General features: G+C 36.8%; 1 protein-coding gene across 3 annotated transcripts in view; it reads right to left on the bottom strand.

Moving 5' to 3' along the window:
- PPIG (peptidylprolyl isomerase G) overlaps positions 1–21,959 on the bottom strand; it is a 29,266-nt gene that overhangs the window by 6,157 nt on the left and 1,150 nt on the right. For 2 of the 3 annotated variants that reach the window (XM_039554779.1, XM_039554780.1), the window contains exons 2-12: positions 15,194–15,273; positions 15,008–15,082; positions 12,758–12,865; positions 12,241–12,285; positions 10,286–10,373; positions 9,166–9,195; positions 8,934–9,073; positions 3,002–3,206; positions 1,818–1,985; positions 1,266–1,350; positions 296–432 (exon numbers count right to left, since the gene is read on the bottom strand). In XM_039554779.1, the coding sequence (XP_039410713.1) occupies positions 296–432; positions 1,266–1,350; positions 1,818–1,985; positions 3,002–3,206; positions 8,934–9,073; positions 9,166–9,195; positions 10,286–10,373; positions 12,241–12,285; positions 12,758–12,865; positions 15,008–15,082; positions 15,194–15,254 (1,142 nt within the window). In that variant the 5' untranslated portion in view covers positions 15,255–15,273. Of the gene's footprint in view, positions 1–295; positions 433–1,265; positions 1,351–1,817; positions 1,986–3,001; positions 3,207–8,933; positions 9,074–9,165; positions 9,196–10,285; positions 10,374–12,240; positions 12,286–12,757; positions 12,866–15,007; positions 15,083–15,193; positions 15,274–17,599; positions 17,620–21,959 lie in introns of those variants that run through there. The other variant, XM_010406809.4, reaches the window with a different exon arrangement.

Below are 21,959 nucleotides of genomic sequence, written 5' to 3'. Positions count from 1 at the left end.
TCTATGCTGAAAATTAAGCCAGAAGTAAGACAGCTTCACAACTAAAACTTCACATCAGGTCATTTATATTAATAATTATCTATTTACAGTAGTATGGGTAAAGTCAGACACAATTTAATAACGGAATAACCAAGTCAGCCCCCTGTTTTTTTGAAAGCAAATTGTAATTGAAAATCCCAGTTGACAGGTATTACTTCTAAATAAACAACCAAACAAAAAGAAATTAAAAAACAACAGAAAGCAAAACAAAACAAACCAATACATACGCAGATGTTCCAGAAAGAAATAATCTTACTTGTCTCCTTTTATCCATCTTTCTCCACTAGACACTCTCATTCTTTGAGCTCTTTGCATTTCTTGCCTCCAATGTGGAGGAGTTTCACTGCGCCGGAATCGATCTCTTGACCTGGATCTGGAAGGCGTCCGGTAACGCTAGGAGGCAAAAAGAGAAAATTGTGCCTAAGCTTGAATTTGATGTGTTGTGATACTTAAGAAAGATTTTCACCCCTGGCAGTCAGTTCTACACAGCACCTAACATGACATTTCACATGTATATACCAAGTTTCCACTGACAAGTTAATAACTTACTGAAAAATGTATCAGACACACTCAACTAAAATAGGAATACAAAGTGTTTGATCAAATAACTGATTTTAAGGTAACTTCTACTTCAGGATTTTTGTTGTCTGATGAGAAGTTTTCTGCCACTTTTAATTAGAACAAATGCTAATGCTGTTTACTACCAATGAAAATTCTTATCTTTGACAGGCAATGCAAAAACAATACTTCACACTTGTTAAGGATTTTACTGAAAATTTGAGGGACAGACAGTTCAGTTATTAAAAATATTTGCTACATGCAGCACATAGCTTACGGCTTCACAGTATTAAAAGTGTCAATTTGACAGCTCCCCCGGCAAAAAAGGGGAGAAGTCTTCCCCACATTCCTGGAACTGATTTCTTACTGATTCTGTGTTCACTAGAACCCTTTTAGAGCTAATTTCATTCACTACTTTAAATATTACCACATTAACTTAAATAAAGCATTTTTATGTTTTTTTCTCACCCCCTTCTTCAAACAGACCCAGAATTCAAACAGATAACTTAATTTTCTTTTCTGTCCTCCTTCAAGCCTCAGTATCCAAATCAATTATGATGCACTTTTCTTTTTAAAATCAACTGTCCCAATGAATACAGTTAGTAACACCAGCAGTGAGACTGTGCTACCACCTTGTTTATTTTGAAGAACAGATTATAAACATTTACCCTTGGTCCTCTTCCTTTTATTTTCCTTCCAGATCTGGTGACCAACAGCCTCCTCTGGTACGTTGACTGTGAATTCGATAGATTACTAAAAATAATTTTAAAAGAGTGATATTGTTTGTACAATTAAAAAAGAAGGAAAATCAATATTAAAACCTTTTCAGAAAGTAAATGAAAACACACAATTTTATTTTACTGCAGATAGTAACATCTACACTTCAGATCTATGACTGCAATAATTTACAAGATTTCCAGGCTTTTCCATGAAAACAGAATAAATTATAGATTCAGCTTGGACAGTTTCAATGCACTCTAAATGAAACTGAGCCAGTCATTACACATTTTTTATTCACTAAAACCATTTTCAAAGACTAAGCCTTTGTTCTAGGACCAAGACAATAGTTTCCAATAAAGGGAGAAATCTTATTTTTCATCCAGCAGTGCTTACAACATGGAACTGTTTAATATGAAAAAAGATTCAATATTAGAGTTCTAAAACAGTAATGTGACCATACCATTGCCAGCACATAGCCAGACTTAAACCAGATATACTACCTTTCTCTTTCCTTCTCTCTGCTTTTTCTCTCTTTTTCTTTCTCATCTACTTTAGGAGGACTTTTCCTCATCAGGAACCGGTTTTCAGGTACAGGAGGAATTTCTTCAGGACGGACAGTAGATAATGGCTGTGCTTCAGTGTTTTCATCTTCACTTTCACTGGATGAGCTTTATTTTTGTGTAGAAAACATGCATAATGAGTTATTTGGATGAGGGAAGACCTTTCGTTCTATTTAAATAATTCAGAAATTCTTTTAATTCAATATACCATGATACTGCAAGAATCTCAGAAAACAGAGCTATTTCAGATGCAATTTTTTTCCCCTCATGATATCTTTGATCCAAAATATACAACTGCAGTAGATTTCTGACCAACATTTTTAATCTACTAATTCCAATGGTGCAACACTGAACACACACATGCTCTCCATTTAGATACAACTTTTTGGTTTCATTTATTTTCTTTTAAAAACACTATGAGGAGACTAAAATTCAGATTTTACACTAGCATATATAACTGTCCACAGACTACAATAATTCCAAGCAATTTACAAACTTCTGTGAAATGGGCTTAGGTGCACAGAAACAGTGTTTAGGCAGCACTGCCCTAAGTGAACGTTTCTTAAATTGCACTGCTAGCTTAGAAAAATGTGACTTGCACTGACAACTTCTATTCACATTGAACTATAACAAAACTATTAGAGCCAAAATAACATTCACAAGAGCAAGAGTGCTTTCTAAATTTTATTATCTTCCAGTGAAACGGCAAGAGTTTTGGCATATCAGACAAAAAAATTGTTAAGTATGTTAATTTATTAATTTTATGTTTAATTTTGCTGTATCCCTGCATACTACATTTTTGTAAGTTCCACTGCATATGATTCAAACTGAATTGTACAGAAGTTACAGTGACAAGTCATCCCAACCCATTTCAAACCTACCACTGCTTCAACTTCCCAAGCCAACTGAAGTCTTAGTCCATTCCTTTACTCCCTTACAAGATGCACTACATATGCACACAAACACTACCCTTTCATATCAGAAAATTCATTCTTGTGTATGGAAACCAACTATCTCCCAGACTGTGAAACCTGCTTTGCTAATTTACAGAAATGCAGTCTGTAGTTGAAAGACAAGAGAATGGTATGGTGTACATGTAACAGAAAACAAATCACAAAACTGACCTTTTCTTGCTTTTCTTTCTCTTTTTCTTTTCTTTCTTATGTTTCTTGGAATTTTTTTTGTGTTTCTTTTTTCGTTTTTTAGATTTCTCTTCTGAAGCACTCTCAGAATCCGATGATGAATCAGAAGATGATTCTGAATCGCTTGAACTTTCCGAGTCACTGGATGAGGAAGATGACTTGTGTCTCTTCTTTTCTTCTTTCTTGGCTTTAAATCAGAATAGCAAAGACACATTTTAATATCAAACACTTTTAAACCAATCTCAGAAAAATCATCTCATGCAGTATCTGCCTCAGATTCTTAAAATTGACTCATGAGATTACTCATCAAAATCCTCAAGAACAAATTGAAATTTTGGCGAAAACACTGCTTCTCCACAGCGCAATAAAGGATGCGTCTGGAAAAAGAAGACATTTTCAGAATTTGGATTGATGAAACTTTAAGTCTAAAATTTATACTGATAAGAACTTGTAGAACCATATAAGTTTTCAGATGATGTTTTATACAACATAAGCTACATACAAAGAACTATTTAAAATTTATTTACAGAGTGTTTACAAAAAAATTTCTTTAGCTTCAGGTTTCACCTGACTTCATCAAATCACTAACAAGAGAAATTTTGAAACAGAAAATAAGAGGCACAGACTAAACCAAGTACTCACTGAACTTAGTTCACTATCCTATTCTGTCAGGTCTTACATTCAGAAAGCAGTGATACAGAGTGGTGAAAGATTTCCTCTTCACAGTGATGCAGCACACTTGCTTCCAATCAAACAGGCTGAGATAGCACTTCTGGGTGACAACAAGCTAGGTGGAGCTTAATTCACGGAACTGTATCAGATACATGGTGCACATCCCAACAGAAACAATCTTTGCCTCTGTCTTTATGCTTATACTCTTTATGGATACTTTCTTCCACCTTACATCGTTACCAAATCCCCACACTGTTACAGTGGATGAAATTCAATCTCATTGCAGTAAATCTCATTCATTTTTCAGCTTAGCACCACCGTCACAAGTCACAGCTGCGTGACAACTGAGATGAGCTCAGTTGGTCAGAGCACAGTGTTAACACCAAGGTCATGGGTTTGACCCCCAAATGGGCCATTCACTTAAGAGCTGGACTTGATCCTTGTGGGCCCCTTCCAACTCAAAATATTCTGTAGTTCTGCAACTTATACATGGTGCTTTCTATGTGTTTATTCACAAGCCTCACTTGATACAGACTAACAAAAGACTGACAACCAACTAAAAAACTTCCATCCTTCACAGAGCATATTGGTCTTCCAGTCATTTCCAGGTGCAGTATAAACTAGCAAGTAGTCTTACCAGCTTAGGGCAGCCTGCTGATTGAAATCAGCTTGTTCTCATCAGATGTTTTAAGGACTTCTTGCAAAATGCTTCCAAAAGACGCATCTCACTATATTTCTGACTTTTCTTGTAGGTCCAGACCAAGAGACCTGCTCTCTGTTCTCTCCAGCTTTTGCTCAACATCCTTCTTTTAGCACTATATTTAAAAAATGTCTCTGTAATATTTTGTATCAGTTTTAGATAGTCTAAATACATATATATTTACAGAACATAACAAGTACATATTTATAAAAGAAAACGGAACATTTTTCTATAGTTTTAATTGAAGGAGCCTGGTGTAGGCCAAGTGACAATGAAACAAAAAGAAGAATCTCACCTCACCGCTAAATACTAAGAATACAAAAAGATAAATGTTTCTGATCTATTACACCCTCGGTTTTGGTCCATTCAAAGGAAAAAAATCCTTACATTGCACTACAATGTTTCCTACATGCCTTCAGGCAAAACAAGGTATCTCCAAGCTCAATTTCAGAAATGCCTGAACAAGGCATTAATAAATGCAGTGATTTCCTGTATTTTCTTCCTCCTGCATATGTTTTAAGTGTGTCAATATGTGCGACAGTTTTATCTGCATTCTTGTAACTAGCTCAGGTATGTTAAAGTTATTACTTTAAAGTGAGTAAGTAATAGATAGAACTGGAGGCAAGTTAGTGAGCAACTACCTCAACAAATATGATGTGATTCTTACCACGCAGCAAGCAGGCAAGGGCAGATGTATTTGGGAAATCACACAGCAGGTAGGGAGTGAAATGACATGGGGAAAAAAAACCCCAAACAACAAACAAAACGAAAAAGGCCAGAACTAGTTACATAACAAAGGCAGAGTATCTGACAAGAGGGTTTGGATATACTTTCTGGTGACATCTAACTATCTCTTATCCAGCAGCAAATGTTATTTTGAATACTGAACCAACCTGGTACCGTCCAACTACAAATTACAACAAATGAGACCAATCCTGGGACATGAAGGTCATCAAGAAACAGACATGTACAGTCCAAATGTTCCAGCTCATTACCTTCAGGATCAGCTTTCAACTTATGACCACATCTGAAATAGATACATCACTTCCTACTCCATTCACGGTGACCTACAGTATTTGCCAGACTTTGTGAACTACCTGACCATGCTGCATGACACAGACAAGTACTCTTTGTGTCTCAGCAGGTTAGGGACTGTAGCAAGTCTTACATTAGCCCCATAGTGCAAAATTAAGAAACGACCTGGCCAGAAAACATTTGGGATTAGGCATAAAATTTAGAACAAATTGTATCATCTTTTAATTCACAGCAGTGACAAGCAAATAGTTACTTTACAGCAAATCAAATAACCTGATAAATTATGAATGCAGCCATAATCTACATTAATTGCAGAAAGCACACTTATACAAGCAGTGATTCCACAGGGACATCTGTAACATCAATGAAGGTCATGAATCAAGCCTAGCACTGCTCTGTGCAGAATTCCCTAGAATCTCACTTTTCATGAGGAATCTTCACTAGAGGTTCTCATTAAAAACTGCCCACTGCCCAAAGCCATTTAATTTTTTTTGGTTTTGAATTAGAATGTCAGTGTTTTACAGTCTTGATATGTGACCCAGATGACTTTGTTTCAGCAAAGGTGTATGACCACACACAGTGCAGCCAGGCTTGTTGATTAGGACCTCTTCTACAAAACTGGTACCAAACTCCCACCTGTCCTTAAGAAAATTAACATTACAGTTTTTGTTCCACAGTTTTTCTTGTGAACTATATTAGCTTAGCTAGTCAGTAATAACCTTTCTAAATACCGGGTTAATACTTTGCTTTTTTCCTTTTTTTTCTTCCCCAGATCTTAAGATTTTCCCTAGAACTTTAAGATCTTCTAAAAATTATACCACTTGGCCAGAGAAATTATTTTTTATAATTTTTTTAATCTTCCCATTTTCACTTATTCCTCCAACTTTAAGGAGCTAAAAAAAAAGAAAAACAAAGGAAAATGTGACAAACACTCCACTTTCCTAGGTGATCATCCTCCCAAATCCCATATTAAAAGCTTCTTATCTAGGCCTCTGCAATACTGTGATTGTGATCATTTTATCATTCAATTTATAGCATCCAGCAACATAGCCCAGTCATCACCCACTCATCCCTAAATAAATCCAATTCTTCTACATAAGGAGATAATTTACATAGTTCATAAAGCACTTCATCTGGCTATTCATCATGATACCCAAAAATCAGATCATCTTTCCTCAACTTTAACCTACGATAAAAGTATTCACACCAAGCACCTTGCTTTTACTGTGAATCCTTCTGCTAGTGCCATCTTAGCTTCCCTGTTAAACCCAAGTATGAGTTCTATTTTCATCCCATAAAGACCTAATCCCTTTCTTTGTGTTGCCTACCAGACAAACGCATACAATAAATATTTAAGACTCCCTTGCTATCCTAATGTACCCTCCCACAGAAATTCATCACTGTAGTTCCCTCACAGGCAATATCCTTATTCCTTTGTCTTAAAATCAAGCTCTTAGAAGCAATCTTCTGGTAATTGCCTCATAATTCACAAAACCAGTTCCATTTTGCCTTTCATAGTACTGTACTACAAATAGTTCTCCTGTTAGATGACTCTCTGTTGATGATCTTGTGTCCCAAAAACTGCTCCTTCTATCTGGATTCCCCTTCCATTAACTGACAAGTCCAAGGGCCTCTCCTGCTCCACTTGTGACCTTTGGACAGCAGCTTGGCAAATTTACTTCAGCTGATGTGTTGTCACACTGTTCCTCCTATTTCCACTGCTTCAGGCCGGCACAGCTCATCAGTGGTTCCATGCTGGGCATTTAGCAAACAGTTCCAGCCATGCTGCCATCTCACAGTAGCGGCCCATTTCCCACTGGAGGTCCCACACAGAGCCTTCCCCTTTCCAAAGCAGGATTCTCCACACATGAGAACTTCCACCGTGGTCTGTCATGCAGCATCTTTATCAGGCTGGCTGTGCATTAGTAACCATCAGAGCCATCGTCTTCACCCACACTCAGCTCTGCCCTTCACGTGCCTGATCCTGGTGCATAAGGCTTCTTGTTCTCCAAACATTCCTACTGCCCATTGCTATCTAGAACTGAGCTTTATACCTTTATAGAGTGGGCTATCCCATCACCCTGGCATCAATTTCCCTCCATGGCACACCAGGCCAGCTACAGGAATCAGAGCTGCCAGGAATACAGTAGTACTGAGTCAGAGGTACAAGGACACAGACAAATGCGTAAGGCAAGGCAAGGCAAGTCAAATCCTTCCAGAAGCCTGTTCTCTTTCAAGAGAAGTTAGAGAGAAAACCAATTATTTTGTATTTATTTCTTTCACTCTTTGGATGACAAACACTTTAAAGCCCTGCCTAGAGGCTGTAACTCATCAGACTGCTCAGTGCCAAAAATTTCATTTAGTTATTCAAGTGTTCTAGAGTGGACTTCAAAGGGAATGTGGCAATCTGATGAAGACATCTATGGAAGTGGGTTTCTCATCCCCTAGCTTCACCCATCCTGCATCTGTACTGTTTTACTTTCTAGTTACACCACCTGTGCCTTTCCTAAGAGATGCCATGCTCCTAAGTACTGTTGAAAAAAACCGTAATTGTATCTTAACAAACAGCACAACTTAGAACCTTTCAGAAGTCAGGAGCCAAAAGACAACTTTGGTTGGAATTCTGTGATACTGGAAAGATCACTTCAGATGCCAAAGTCATTCTGCCAAATATCCCAACATGTGAACAAAAGGAGGTGAAAAACCAAGAAGCTGAAGTTCAAATGCCTGTATTTTCCTTTGTCCAAACAAACCATTATTCTTGTGTTGTGCTTCAATATCCTTGGTGCAATCCTTCACAGTACATATCAACAGAACATGCTACAAATGAAATAGCAGGATGATCCTCTATCACAGTTACTACAAAACAAGCATCCTGAATGATGCTTCCACCAGCGAGATTCTCCATGGTGACAGGAAGATCTCAGATTCTGCTTCTCTTAGAAAATAAGGCTTCATCCAAGCTCTCATACTATGTTCAGTTCTGAAATGGCAGAGCAGGACATCCCTTCCAGAAAGAAAGACAGGTTCTGTCATATTCCTCTTTAAGAATAGTTCACAGTAACTTATAAAGTGTATGAGCTAAAGGGCCAATTCCAGGCTTTTCTAATCTAAGTGCCTCTTTTGAAGAGTTGCCTTAAAGCAACTTGAAACAAGTTCAATACCTTCCAAGAAGTAGAAGTTAGCAAATGAAGTCAGACTGCCACCAATCTTCTTAACATAGCACTCTACTTGATGTGTCAAGTGCTTGCCAGCTTTGTACTAAAACTTAGCTAGTATAAGAAAATTCAAGACAGGACAAGCTTTGAAAAAAAGCATGTATGACTGTTATTTAATGTCTTTTGCATCAACAACTCAAGTTCTTTAGAAGACAAATTGCTCTGCAACGTTATTCACCTTTTCACCAATTGTGCCATCATCTATCACAAGTAAGTTCCTAAATATTTTTGTAAGCAACCAACATGGAAGAAAACAAGCAAAATTACCTCATGTACAGTTCAACTTTACCTTTGGATTTTGGAATTAACTCTCCACAACTCAGTATGCGTACTTCAGCATACGGTTTACTAGATGCATCTGTTTTCTGGTTTTCTATTTCTCTCACAACTTCCTGACCTGAGATGACTTGTCCAAAAACAACATGATGCCTGAAGAATGCAAATAAAAGTAAGTATTCTAGCACTTCATCTTCTCGAGGCGGTCCCCAAACAAATGTAAGAGGAAAATAAGAGATACTTACCCATCTAAATGAGGTGTAGGTTTAGTTGTTCTGTTGTTTCCAGATTTTAATTTAAAGAGAAAAATAGAATCAGTATTAGTGAAAAGCAGCCAGCATTTGAAGCATGTCATCTACACATAGGAAGGTGAACATTATTTTGAGTGCACTAAAAAAATTGAACAAAACCAATATGTATCATTCTAAGTTTGTGTGCAGTTAAAAATATTTAATATTTTACATGTTAAACTACCTATTCAATGAAACACTTTTATTATATCCTATATGAAGATTCTGGCTAAAAATTTATGTGCTATTTCGGGGTTTTTTCAGTAAAATATAATCATCAGTTTCTACTTGTTAAATTATACAAATACTACCACGAACAGATACAAAAATCTGCAGGAAAAATGCAAATAATCTTCTGTACATTAGAAAATAACCAGAAAACACTGGAAGAAAAAGTATCTGCATGTACAGATTATTTGACACAGAAGAGAACTGACTCTCTCTCAGCTTTCCCCTGTACTAGCATTACTAAGGCATACACGTTAGTTATGGCAGAGTAGAAAACTAGGATGATTGGAGCAATGATCATTTAGAAACCCCAAAATAAGGTTTTAATGCTGACATCCACAACTTGTTATGTTAACTAAGGCCATGAAACATGGCTAAGAGTGATGTATTTTGAGAATGTTTTCTGTAGATAATTTAGATTTTAAAAGAGTCTACTGCAATGTGTTTTAAGTTTTAGCTATAAATAAGACTGTATTGGAAAGCTATTTTGTGATTAAAAAAAGCTCTCTACTACTTTTTAGAGCCCACAGAGCTGTTTTGCTTCCTTCCAGAAAACACTTCATTAGAGTACTAAGAATTCTACAAGGAACTAACAGTTTTGCTTTATTGCCCAAGTTAGAACACAGCTACTGAAAACTACCAAAAGCCCTTTTGCACAGAAAATTAACACTAAACACAGACAGGGTAAAAATAAGCACATTAGGAAAACGGCGACTTCCAGGCAACTTTGTAAAAAACCACCAATTTTGGCTTTGCACAGGAGCTAGTCTTCAATATTTAAAAGGATTCCCTTTACAGCTTACAAATAGCAAACCATATACACATTTCAAGACATTTCAATACTTACATAAAGAACTGTGAACCATTTGTATCTTTCCCTCGGTTGGCCATTGAAAGAAGAAATTCTTTGTTGTGCTTTACAGCAAAACTTTCATCTAAAGAAAGTGTTTTCAGTTACTTTAAGCATACCATATATGCTTAGGTAAATGCTATCGTCTAAGTAAATTCATCCTAATTAAATAAATGTACTAGGCACTTGAATGAGAAGTTGTATTAAAAATAGACTAAAAATAACAGCTATTTAAAAAACATGTTATTCTGTTCATTCTATATAACAAGGAGAAATATGAATCAATGGTTTATAGCCTGAGGGGAAAAAAATTAAAATTTAGTATTCTTGCACAAAAGATTTGTCTCCTACCAACATTAGCAGAGATGTTTAAGTTGTTGCTCTTTCTATTTTTCCTTGGAACAGAAGCTGTGTATTAACTATTAATAAATCTCTAATTTTCAGGCATTTTGTTGTTTTTTATTTTTTAGTACACATGGATATCCAGTTTGATAGCAACCCCAAACAACGAATTTATCAAGTTGCCCATTAAGAAAATTAGTTTAATGAATCCTACTTCTTATGAGGAAATAATTGATAATAGTTCAAACTAAATCCCAATGAAACTATGAAATGAAAAAAGTGTAAAATGTAATCACTATTGTTCATTTAAGACACCTGTAAGAGATAATCCTCTCCCTTCTTTTCCAAAGCAGCAAAAAGGCTTTTGGGGGAAGGAAATTCTTCAGACGAGGACATTTGTTCAATACTGTTCAGATACAGGTGGCAGGAACAAGCATTAACAAAGAAAAATGTACAATTATCTGTAATGCTACTTTCACTAGCCATGAAAGGGACGATCCCAGTCACTCTCCAATCACTTGTACAATAGCATCAAATGTCAATCTAATCCTATGGTGAGTGGGCTAATTGATCCACAAAAGCAAAACTTTCCACAAGTTCAGTTTCATACTGTGGCCAGCCAAATTGAACAGCCAGCTTGCAACTGCCAGAAGATAAGTGGAGGTTGTGCTCATCTTTCCATCTCTCCCAGCCATTATTTCCTCAAACCTAGCTACTCATTTGTGTTGGTTCTGATGCTTGCCAAATTATTTAATTGGATCCACTCACTAAAATGGAAGTATGTAATTTTTTTGCTGCAATAACCTTTAGGCATTCTAGCAAACTGGATCAGATTAAAGCTTGATCAGAGACTCAGCGCAAGGTAAGGCTTCCTCTCTCTTTTGGCAGTTGCAAACTTTTGGTTCCACTCAAGGTCTGATATAAAATTGCAGCCTGGCCCTACTACAGCAGTGAATAATTCTTTTGATTGTGTGCTGCAAGCCTGGACAACGATCAGTGGTAAAGAAAGTGTCTGGGAGGGGAAAGGCGCTTGACCTCGCCTGCTGGTGGTAGCTACCCATCACATGGGCTTGGGTGTAATACAACAACCACTCCAAGAAACAGAGATGCTTCGCTACATCCTGGACAAACACAGGCTGAGAAATGCAGCAACTATAACTTCTTCTGCAACACCGGCTGAGAAAGAACCACGACGGCGAGGAAACTGAAAGCTCATTAACTCATCTTGGGTTCAGGAAAGCACGGCTTTATGCATTCTTTTAAATAAAAATTTGCAAGGAAACCCAACCCCATCACACCTTTCTCCTCTTCCCTCAAAGAGAAGACTGGCCAACTTTTAGCTAGCTGATCAAGCCAAAAGTAAATGTCTAAAATCAGCAATAAAAATGTCAATCTGGTAAAAGGGACAAATACAAAGGAGTTCAGTTTTAGTTTTCCATTCATTAAAATGGTTCGTATCTTAAAAGTAAAATAACTTAAACAGGACAAAGGCCTCCAAGACCAGACAAAATCTTTAAAAAAATGGCATTCAGGTTTACAGAACAGAGACTACAGAATGTAAAGGTGATTTATTTTAACACCAAAATAGAGCAGACTGATAAAACTCTTACCTTCAAAAAAGCCGCCATAAATGGATTCTCCTCCTCTGCCATTTCCTTAAAAGAAGAAAAGTAACAGTTTAAAGTAATGATTAAAAGAGTCACATTATGTGAAAGGTGCTTCATAATACTGATATACCTGCATCCAAGTCACTGACATTATTCTTCAAGATATGCAACACAATCAAGATGCATCTTTGTAATCTAAAAGCAAAAAACTTGGAAAAAAAGAAAGTATTCTCCCATGTATTCAGCAACAGTCTTCATTGTTTCTTTATTTCCCAGCAGCAGGTACAATAGGAGGTATTTAGTTTTATGAATACTTGAGATAACAGAGCAAAAGTGCATGTGTGTGCATGCATGTATAGAAGTTTATGATACAAGTTTTCATGGAAAGGTTCTCAGAAGAAAGGGAAAAAACAGGGATATCTGTCAGACAATAGAAATATAAGTAAATGGCTCTATACAGAACTTCTGCTATGTTTTATTGCATAAGCATTAAAGTTTTCTTTAAAGGTTCACATCATACCTTCACTGAAGTCACCTCCTTGGATCATAAAATCTTTCACAACCCTGTGAAACAGACAACTTTTGTAATGCAATGGCTTTTGGGTGGACTTTCCTGTACCCTTTTCACCTAAAGAAAAGAATGAACAAAACCAAAAATTACTCTCTGCATCTGTAGAATCCTCATTGCAAAAAAAGTGCTATATAAGCACTTAACCAAAATCATCTACTATGCTCTGAAAAACTGGTTTGTGAGGCGGACACCTACCTGTAATACCAGTAAGAAACTGCCATTTAAGAAAGCACTGCAGAAACTACACTGTCTCTACAGTTATACCAGAAGAACTCCTTACTGACATTAGTATACAACTCTGGTCTCTTCCATGCAGTTTGACTGAAATTAAACATTCAGTTTACATTTATAACTGGTATTGCTCAGAAACATGCAAGAAACACTCAGATCTGTAGTTAAAACACAGCAAGGTTAAGGTATCATTAAAGCTTGTAAGAAAGCCAAAGAGGCAGGGGGAAGGAGAAGGACTCTCATTCCGTTCCCTGCTCATGATGACAACTGCCATCTTTCTCCCTTACACGAGATTATGCTTCAGCTACAACATAATGGCCTTTCCCTGCTACCCTCAAAAGAGATAAGTTTTCTGCTGAGTTAGCAAGATGAATGGCTCATGGTGGGTCCTGTGAACAGCAGAGACAGCCTCAAGGTAACAGTCAGGTAATCAGTGGGACTTCTCAGGGAAGATCACTTCCTCTCTGTGCTGGCAAACTGTTAGCCAGTATCTTCCTATAATCTTATCCTGAGCCATTAAACTGGCATCTTTTGTCAAGGGCAGTTGCCTGTGAACTTAATCTGTAACAGACTGGTCTCCATACGGATTTGAATAGCTAGAAAAAAACCCCACTTTTGATAGGAACTCTGATAAATGTGAAGCTGCGTATGTTCCACTAACTTGGCGTATACCAGGAAAACATGCAGCTGATCCCTGTTTCACAGAGACAGCACACACTTTTCAAAACTGCCAGAAAAAAGGATGAGTAAGGAAAACAAATAAAAATTAAAAGTTTGAATTCGTTTGCTGATGACCAATATCATAAACTTCCTGCATATTTTTCTCACTATTCTTATATGTGTTAAGGCAGCAAAATAGCTCAGGATCTGAATTTGATTATGGATGTCAGCAACAAAGGATGAACTTAGTCATACTTGTTGCTGACCTGAAATGCTGTTCAAAGACTTCAATTCACAAATTTAAGGCAGTAGCAGGGAGTAACATCTTTATTCAATAATCTGACTTCTGGGCAGCTGACAGCAGATCAAGAATGCCATGGTCATGTATTAACATAGTCACAGCCTTTAAAAATCATTAAAGTTCAAATTTGTTAATAAATTTTGATAATCTGATTTTGTGCCAGTAAACCTAATGTCAGATCAGGTAAAATCTACATTCCTGCAGACATCCTGAATGGCGTACTACATGTTCTAGTTAACATTAATGTAATTATGTATCCACACCTGAATCAGATCGTATTAGTACTGCTGAGGGATTCGCTATTAACAGCCACAGACCCTTGACCTGAAACACAACCAAGCTGGAAGAAAAGGACACAGAAAAAGCTGAAGACAGAAAGTATGTATACTATTTATGCATTCACGAAATTATTCTTCTGACAATAAGCTCAAGTTTTAATAAGCTGTCAGCGTGTGCAACAAAAGTCTGCAGTCCACAGGAAAATAGTTCTGTTTTGTAAATGTTTCCAAGAGAGAACCTTCTGAGTATTTTCCTCAAGAAATAAACTTTCAATAGGAGTAGAAAACACCAGTCTCCATCAAGAAATTAAAATAACAGAAAAAACAACTGATGAATACTAGCACTACCTTTCAAGTTCCTCAAAGTATCATAAGACTGAAAAGTAAGTCTGCATGGTTGACCTCTTGCTGGTTATCTTTCAAGACTGGATGAAGTTATATAATGTGAACAGTACTATCTGCTAGTAACAGAAAATCAGCTTACTGTGCCTGTATTTAAAGTTGGTTAGTATATAGTCCCAGCAACATACTGAGGCAAAACTACAACTGCTTTGACTCTGCATCATGTGTATGATCGTATGTAAAATCAGCCAAATCTTCGGAGGTGTCAAGAACCAATGTTGAACTTATTTTCATATTTAAGAAAATGTCAGGAAAAATAACAGACATCAAGCTAGTTAACATGGTATTACAATAAAAATTATAGATTAAACAGTAAAATCTACGAACCTGTGCAAAGGCAGCGAAAATTCTCACATGTCTTTGGACACACATCTGAAAACAATTCAAAGACCACTCTTCCAGCTAGGAGAAAAAAGCACCATATTTATTGTGAAGTTAAACGGCGTTTGTATTATTCTTATACATATCTCATATGAGTATCATGCCACTGAATCAATATTTTCATTTTCTTACCGGGTACATTGTTGATGGCTATGTCAAAAAAGCAACGAGGTCTCTGGACCTTTACTCCCATGGCTTCAGAAGTCTAAATACTGTAAGTAATAAAAAAAAAATTTATTTTTCTTCTGTGTACTGAAATAATGTGTAAGTCAATACAAAAGTCAATAAAAACTGCAAAAAAGCAAACAAAAAACCCCAGACAGCAAACGTAAGCATGTTAAAGAAGTTGAGACAACTTTAGAAGTTCAGAAGTACTTTAGGTAATTTTCATGCATTGTAGTCCCAAATGAGTGATTTTCCTCATGTTTGCTGAAATAATATTAAACTTGAGTGCCATATTTCAGATGGGGAAATACAAAAGGAAAAGATACTGTAAGGTATGGGCAAGACTTTAGCATCCAATTTTCCAATTTTGAAATTCAGTATTTCCTGGATTCCTGTCATGGCAGTTACCACGCATTGCATCAATTAGAATCTAAACCATTCTGGACAAAAAAAATACAACGGTGTAGCTGTTCCACAACTCTTCTGCTAAATTAAATTATTTTGGCTCTTTATTGTTTCTTTTCCTTTTATGTCATTGTCTATCTCTTGAGACACCATCACTGGTAACATTTAAAAATGTATAGATGCATAGTGCTGCTTAAGGACATGGTTTAGTGGTGGACTTGGTACTGTTAGATTTACTATTTGACTCAGTGGTCTTAAGAGGTTTTTCAAACCTAAATGATTCTGTGATTCCTTATAGAGAATTTTAATGCAAATTTTCCCTTAGATTATACAAATCCTTTTATTTTTGTGTAACAAGCTATGTCTTAATTCCATTTGCATCTCCAACTTTATGTACAACCATATTCTTTTGTTTTCTAAATCCCTATCCTCTTGGAGTTACTTCAGACTGAGGAAATAAAAAAAACAAACAGTGACAGAAAAAGGATCTGTAAGATAGGAGTTCCTTTTCCAGAATTTGGAATATAATCCATACATTTTCAGTCCTAATTATTTATTGCCAGAAAACATGGCTCAAATGTAGCTGACATACTGCACACATCTCTCCTAAAGCTTCACTTATAGCTGTACCACAGAACATCCTTGAAAAATTCAATTGTCACCATCTGTCACCCTCAGCATATGAACAAGAGGCAGTAAGAAATCAAGACAGCAGTGTAATCATGTGAGCCTATATCTTCTCTACTTGTGCTGTCACTCCTAACATCTTGGTAAGATTACACAGCAAAAATCACAAGATCAATGCAGGACTGGTTTAAATTAAACACCACTCGGTAGTTAATTATTCATGTAATTTTTAGCATGTGAAGACTTTAAAAAATGCAGAATCTCATCAGATATTCTCCAGGTGTGTAACAAATATATTCATACACACAAGCCAGACACTGGTCAAAAGCAGCAGGCTTATCTCAGTCTGCTTGAATTGAATTAGCATTTCTCTCCTATTAGTACAACCAATTTTGCACAGAAACAAATAGAGAAAATGTCCATAGCTGAAAACGTCAATGCCATCAGGTTAGCAGGAGGCTGCCCAGGTCACCACACTGCTGCCCAGACTTTGAGCAGTGCAAGGAAGGCAGTGGCGTGGCCAAGGGAGGGGATGAGATAGGTGGGAGTGGACAGACTGCTTTCAGAACTGAGACCAGGCAAAGGACAGCCAGCAGCTCACTGTCAGCAGCAGAACAGACTACACAGCTGCACGGGGGTACTTTTTTCAAGGAAACCTTTCACAATAAATGTTATAATAAATATTGTTTGGTGCTAGAACTGACAGTTTTAACTGAACTGAGACCTCTAAGGAGCATCAGTACCACAACTGATTGACTGCTTGTACCCAAACTTTAAGCATTTAATTCTAGTGCTTAAGTGAGAAGGAATTTCCTGCTTTACAAGCAATTTGCTTGAGATGTAGAGGTATGCCTTAACATTCATATACAGTATTTTAGCCAAATTAAATTACAACTATCTAAATTTGTGACACAATTTTTATTTCAAACACTGATGATGACTAAAACTGAATTGTGAAATAAACATAAATATACCTGTGTCAATCAATTTTTAGCTGTTTTGCAGAGGATGGGAAAGAGAAAGTGGGAATAAAGAATTAACCCGACTCCATATTCCCACCAAGTTTTCTCAATTTGATGTTCTTCTACCTCTACATTGTTTCATGAACAAAGTTAGTCCATATTCTAACCATTACCTCCAACGCACCTTGCACTTTCCCTAAATCCTCCAATAATATCCCCTAAACACCAGCTGCATTTGATTCTAAATGACAGGTATGGCAATGGGTGAGTATAAACCCCCTGAACAGACAAAAACCAAGCCAAGCAAATGTATCTCACTCTCGAGCTCATGGTGCCTAGAAAAGCAGGCTAAGATATCAGTGACATTTATCCTACCTACCTCACAAGTCAAGTGAGTGTTTCTTCTCCAATACACTTAAGTATCCTTTGCACTGTTATTTTAGCCAGACCTTTTCCTGATGCGCTACAGGGAAAACTACAAAGTTACAAATATTTGAGCCTTAAAGTAATAATTTCTATTGATGTAGTATGTAACACCAAACACAAGCTTCTACATACTGATCACTTAAAACCTGTCTGTATTAAAAGCAAGTACAAGGGGTCTGAATGCTAAATACAGAACCAACAAAGAAAAACACCATAAATATGCCAAGAACAAAGTCAGAAAATACCAAGAATGAAGTCAGAAAATTACAAGTAAAGCTCAGTAGGCACTACATGTCTGATAACAATAGGGCTTAAATCACTTGTGCTACTTCTCTCTCAAAATTTATTTTCAGTAAGAATGTGGATATTCTTAACCCTCAATACCTTGCATTTTTAAATTGTGACCTTGATCGAATTTCATTATTGAAAGGAATATGAATTTGATGTCAACCCACAAGATGCTCACTATACATACATTAAAAAAATGTGCTATGCAGGAGGACAATCTCGGTAAGTCAGCTCACTTTTTCCTCCCAATACTCTAAGAAAGGACAAAATAACAGCCCAAGTACTATCCTGACATTTTCAAGCCATTCATCATTCTCAACCACCTTCTGTTTGAAGAAGCTCTTACTAAGTCTAAGTAGAATCTATGACCAAGAAAACCCCAAAGCCAACCAAGCACCTAGAACATCACTTCACCATATCTAAAAAAAAAGGGGCTTGTTTCTTTTATGTCTGAAAGTAGAATTACAGTTCAGCTTACAGCATATTGGTATTTGTTGACAAATACACCGAAAGTACTTAGTCTTGTCAGAACAGCTGCATCCACAACCAACATTTCACCAACTGTGCCCCTCAGGGTGCACATTACTTCACAACTCCATCAGCCTCATTATTTTGTTTAAATATTTGCAGGATAAAGCTGGCCAGCTCAAGGCCAGGCTGCCAGCAGCTCTTCTCCTTCAAAATGATCTGTGCCAACGGAAAATGATAACTATCCCAAACTGTTCACAAGTGTCTTTCTGCCAGGGGTTATTCACTGATATTTGTTGATACGCTTAAAAAACACATCTTGGGGAATTTCGTTTCCAAAATCACCTGTGCTATCAGGGATCTGGTAATAATACTTTTTAACACGTACTAGAACCTTTTGATTGAACAGGCTAGAAAGCACTCACAGATGCACATCAACTGAAGGATCAGTGTGTCATGCATCCCAAAGAAGCTGACAGCAAGCAGCTGTAGTATTTCCACTAGTATTTCCTAGTTTTATAGGAGGGAAAAAACAACTTTATTTAAAACTGCGCTGAACAGGTCATGGGACTACTGATTTGTTTCAGTCCCAGTACAGGACAGAATAGTATGCAAAGACATATTTAGTAGGAAAAAGATATAGTTTCGTTCACTTCTTTCCCTGTCATCACCAATTCTTCCAGAGTTTGAATTTCTCCTTTGTCTGGCCTTTGTATGGGCTTCCTTGCATCAACTTACAATTATCTGCACTGATCTTCATTCAATGTCCAAATGACGTGAACAATAAAGTACATAAATTCACATTCCTACCATTTTGTTTCACACCATCTACAAATGCAGGAAGACTAAACTACATTGATACATATTTCAAAGACAGGCATCTAGAATCTCCAGGAATGCATTTTAAAGCAAAACTTTGCATTCAGAAAATGCAAATGCACAAAGTGAATACTGAACATATATTCTTTAAGGCTGCGGCTGCCGTCACTTGAAGACAATATAAATGTGGGCTGACACTACAACTGAGGGTTCCCACACCCACATGTTTAGCACGCATACAAGTGGATACCTGGCTGCATAAAAGCAACCCCTTCCTCCTTCCCCCAAGGAAAGATACAGCAGCAGCACATATCAGCTTAAAGTGAAGACAGAAACACAGACTAAAAATGTTACATGTTCATTCCAGTACGGATTAAACTAGAAGTGAATTTATGACTGTGAAATAGGAGACATGGAAATTTGTTCATACTTCCATTCCTGTGACGGAGCTTGCAGCTGGGTTAGCATGATACCAAAGATGTGAACAACAAAAACCTAAACAGACCAACCCTCAATCCCCATAATTTCCTCAGCATTTTTTCCCAAATGCCACCATCTTTTCCTCTGTACTTCACGATCTGAAAACTCTGAATTAGCAGCAGTGACATCTAAGGAAATGAATTTTTTTTCATTTCACTAATCAGCAACACAGGACTTTTGTTGTCAGATTCAGGAATAAGGTACTACACTAGAATACATTTCAGATTTAGGATGATGTCTTTGCAATCACATGAATTTAACACACCTATAAGAAAAGAAGAAAATGTTTGCTTTCTACACAGGTCTATAAAATTTATGCAGGAAGACTTTCTAGCCATCATTAAAAATCACGCATTAAAAGCTTTCAATCTGACTGCCCTTTCCAAAAAAAAAGCCAACCATAAAATAAAACTTTCAACATTTTTGCAGGCAAAAAGGGATTGACACCGCTTTCCACCAGGCCTCCTCCTCTACAGTAATGTCAGAAGTCTTTACTGGACTACTGACATAGGATTTGTTTCCACCTAAAAAAGGGAATCAGACACCTGGCAATATCAACTGTTGTCTTCCATGGACATGAGGCAAGGGAGACTTAAACAAATATCACCCTTAGATAGGTCCTGACTAAATATGCAGGACATACACCTAACCCTACCACTCCGGTAGTTCACTTACCTCACTTTCAGTACGATTTTTTGAAATTATGAACATGAATTTAGTCTTCTTGTACTACAGTATAAGGAATGCACACCCACTTATAACCCCTCAGCTGGGAGAGCATAAGATTCAGCTGAGAAGATAGTAGTATTCTGAAACTGTTTAAACAGAAATACATGTTCCTACTGGCTCATCCTCATTATTTTTCTAGAAAAGGGATACTTACAATGAAAAATGTTAAAATATCTAACCACATTCTTGTCACTTGCAAGTAAAAATCTTTGTTGTCAAGTCTTAGTCATGATTTTCCATTATCTAATTTATGCAGAAAGTACTTTTTTTCCTGTGTTACAGTTTGTGAAAAAATAGAGGTGTTTTTTCTGTCAGGTCTGTGCACAAATAAGCGCACTTGTTGGTGTGAATTTGCATAGGCCTGAATCCATGAACTTTTATTTTAAAGCTTAAAAAGTGCTAAGAAAAGACAAGTTTATGCTTTGTATGAAAGGGGAAAAAAACCTTTTATGGGGTGTAATCTCCAAGTCATGTAAATCCCAAACTGAATTTCAGTAGTGGAATCCTCTCCTACCTGTTATGAAAGACAAGCGTAAGCAATGCAAGACAACCTTGCAGCAGTAGGAGACAGCTCTGAATGCTGACCTGTATTTGTCAACCATAACCAAAAAAACCTTGTTGTAGCATCTTTTATTCTCATGTTCTACTCCTTTCTCTACTCCTCTAGATCCTTTCTATGCCTCATCCCAGCCTCTGACCTAAACCTCACTGCATTAGAAGATGGCCAGATTTTTCCCCTGGCACCCACTGACTCTACTTCCAAATGGAAGATGGCTCCTAAATTACCATCACATGGAAAATTGTCCACTCCATTACATATTCTTCACTCTAAATTCCCTCATAATCCCCAGATTTTCTGAGATCCTATGAGGGGAAAAAACCCAAATCTTCTCTTGATAACAGCTTGATGACTTCTAGCTAATTAAAAAAATTACGTTTGTTTCACAGAAGAGGATGGAAAGAATGGGAAGTCTTAATAAGAAATACAGTCCCAAAGGGTGCTCTCAGAGTACTGATGCTGCTATCCTTTTTATACTCCCCTTCAGATCTACTTCACATACAGAAAACTACATTATTTCTGAAATATTTATAAATAACTTTTACAAACTGATAAAGCAAGCTCTGTGAGTTTAGACAAACTAATACTTCATAAATCATGTCTAACTTCCAAATTCTTACCATATTTTTATCATGGTAGCACCCAAAAATTTGAGCCACACTGGACCCCAATGCAATGGGAAACAAACGGCGGGAAAAAGATAAAAGAAGAAAAAAAAACAACATAAAACCACACCAACCTAAAAAAAACCTAGGAATATTTATCCTTGCCCAAAAAACAGTCTCTTCTGCAGGCAATATAGAAAAAAACCATGAAATCCCCAAAACACTCTCTCAAAAAATATACATCTTAGAAAATAGACTATATGTAAGATAATGGTCTGATGCTTCTCTTAAAACAGGTCTCAGATGATTGCTAAATATAATTAACTTAACCAGACAAACATTAGGAAACTACTGGCGAAAGTGAC

The sequence above is a fragment of the Corvus cornix genome, chromosome 7 (assembly GCF_000738735.6).
Source record: "Corvus cornix cornix isolate S_Up_H32 chromosome 7, ASM73873v5, whole genome shotgun sequence".
NCBI lineage: Eukaryota > Metazoa > Chordata > Aves > Passeriformes > Corvidae > Corvus > Corvus cornix.
Note: the sequence above shows the minus strand (reverse complement) of the source record. Positions and strands in the feature narration are given on the sequence as shown.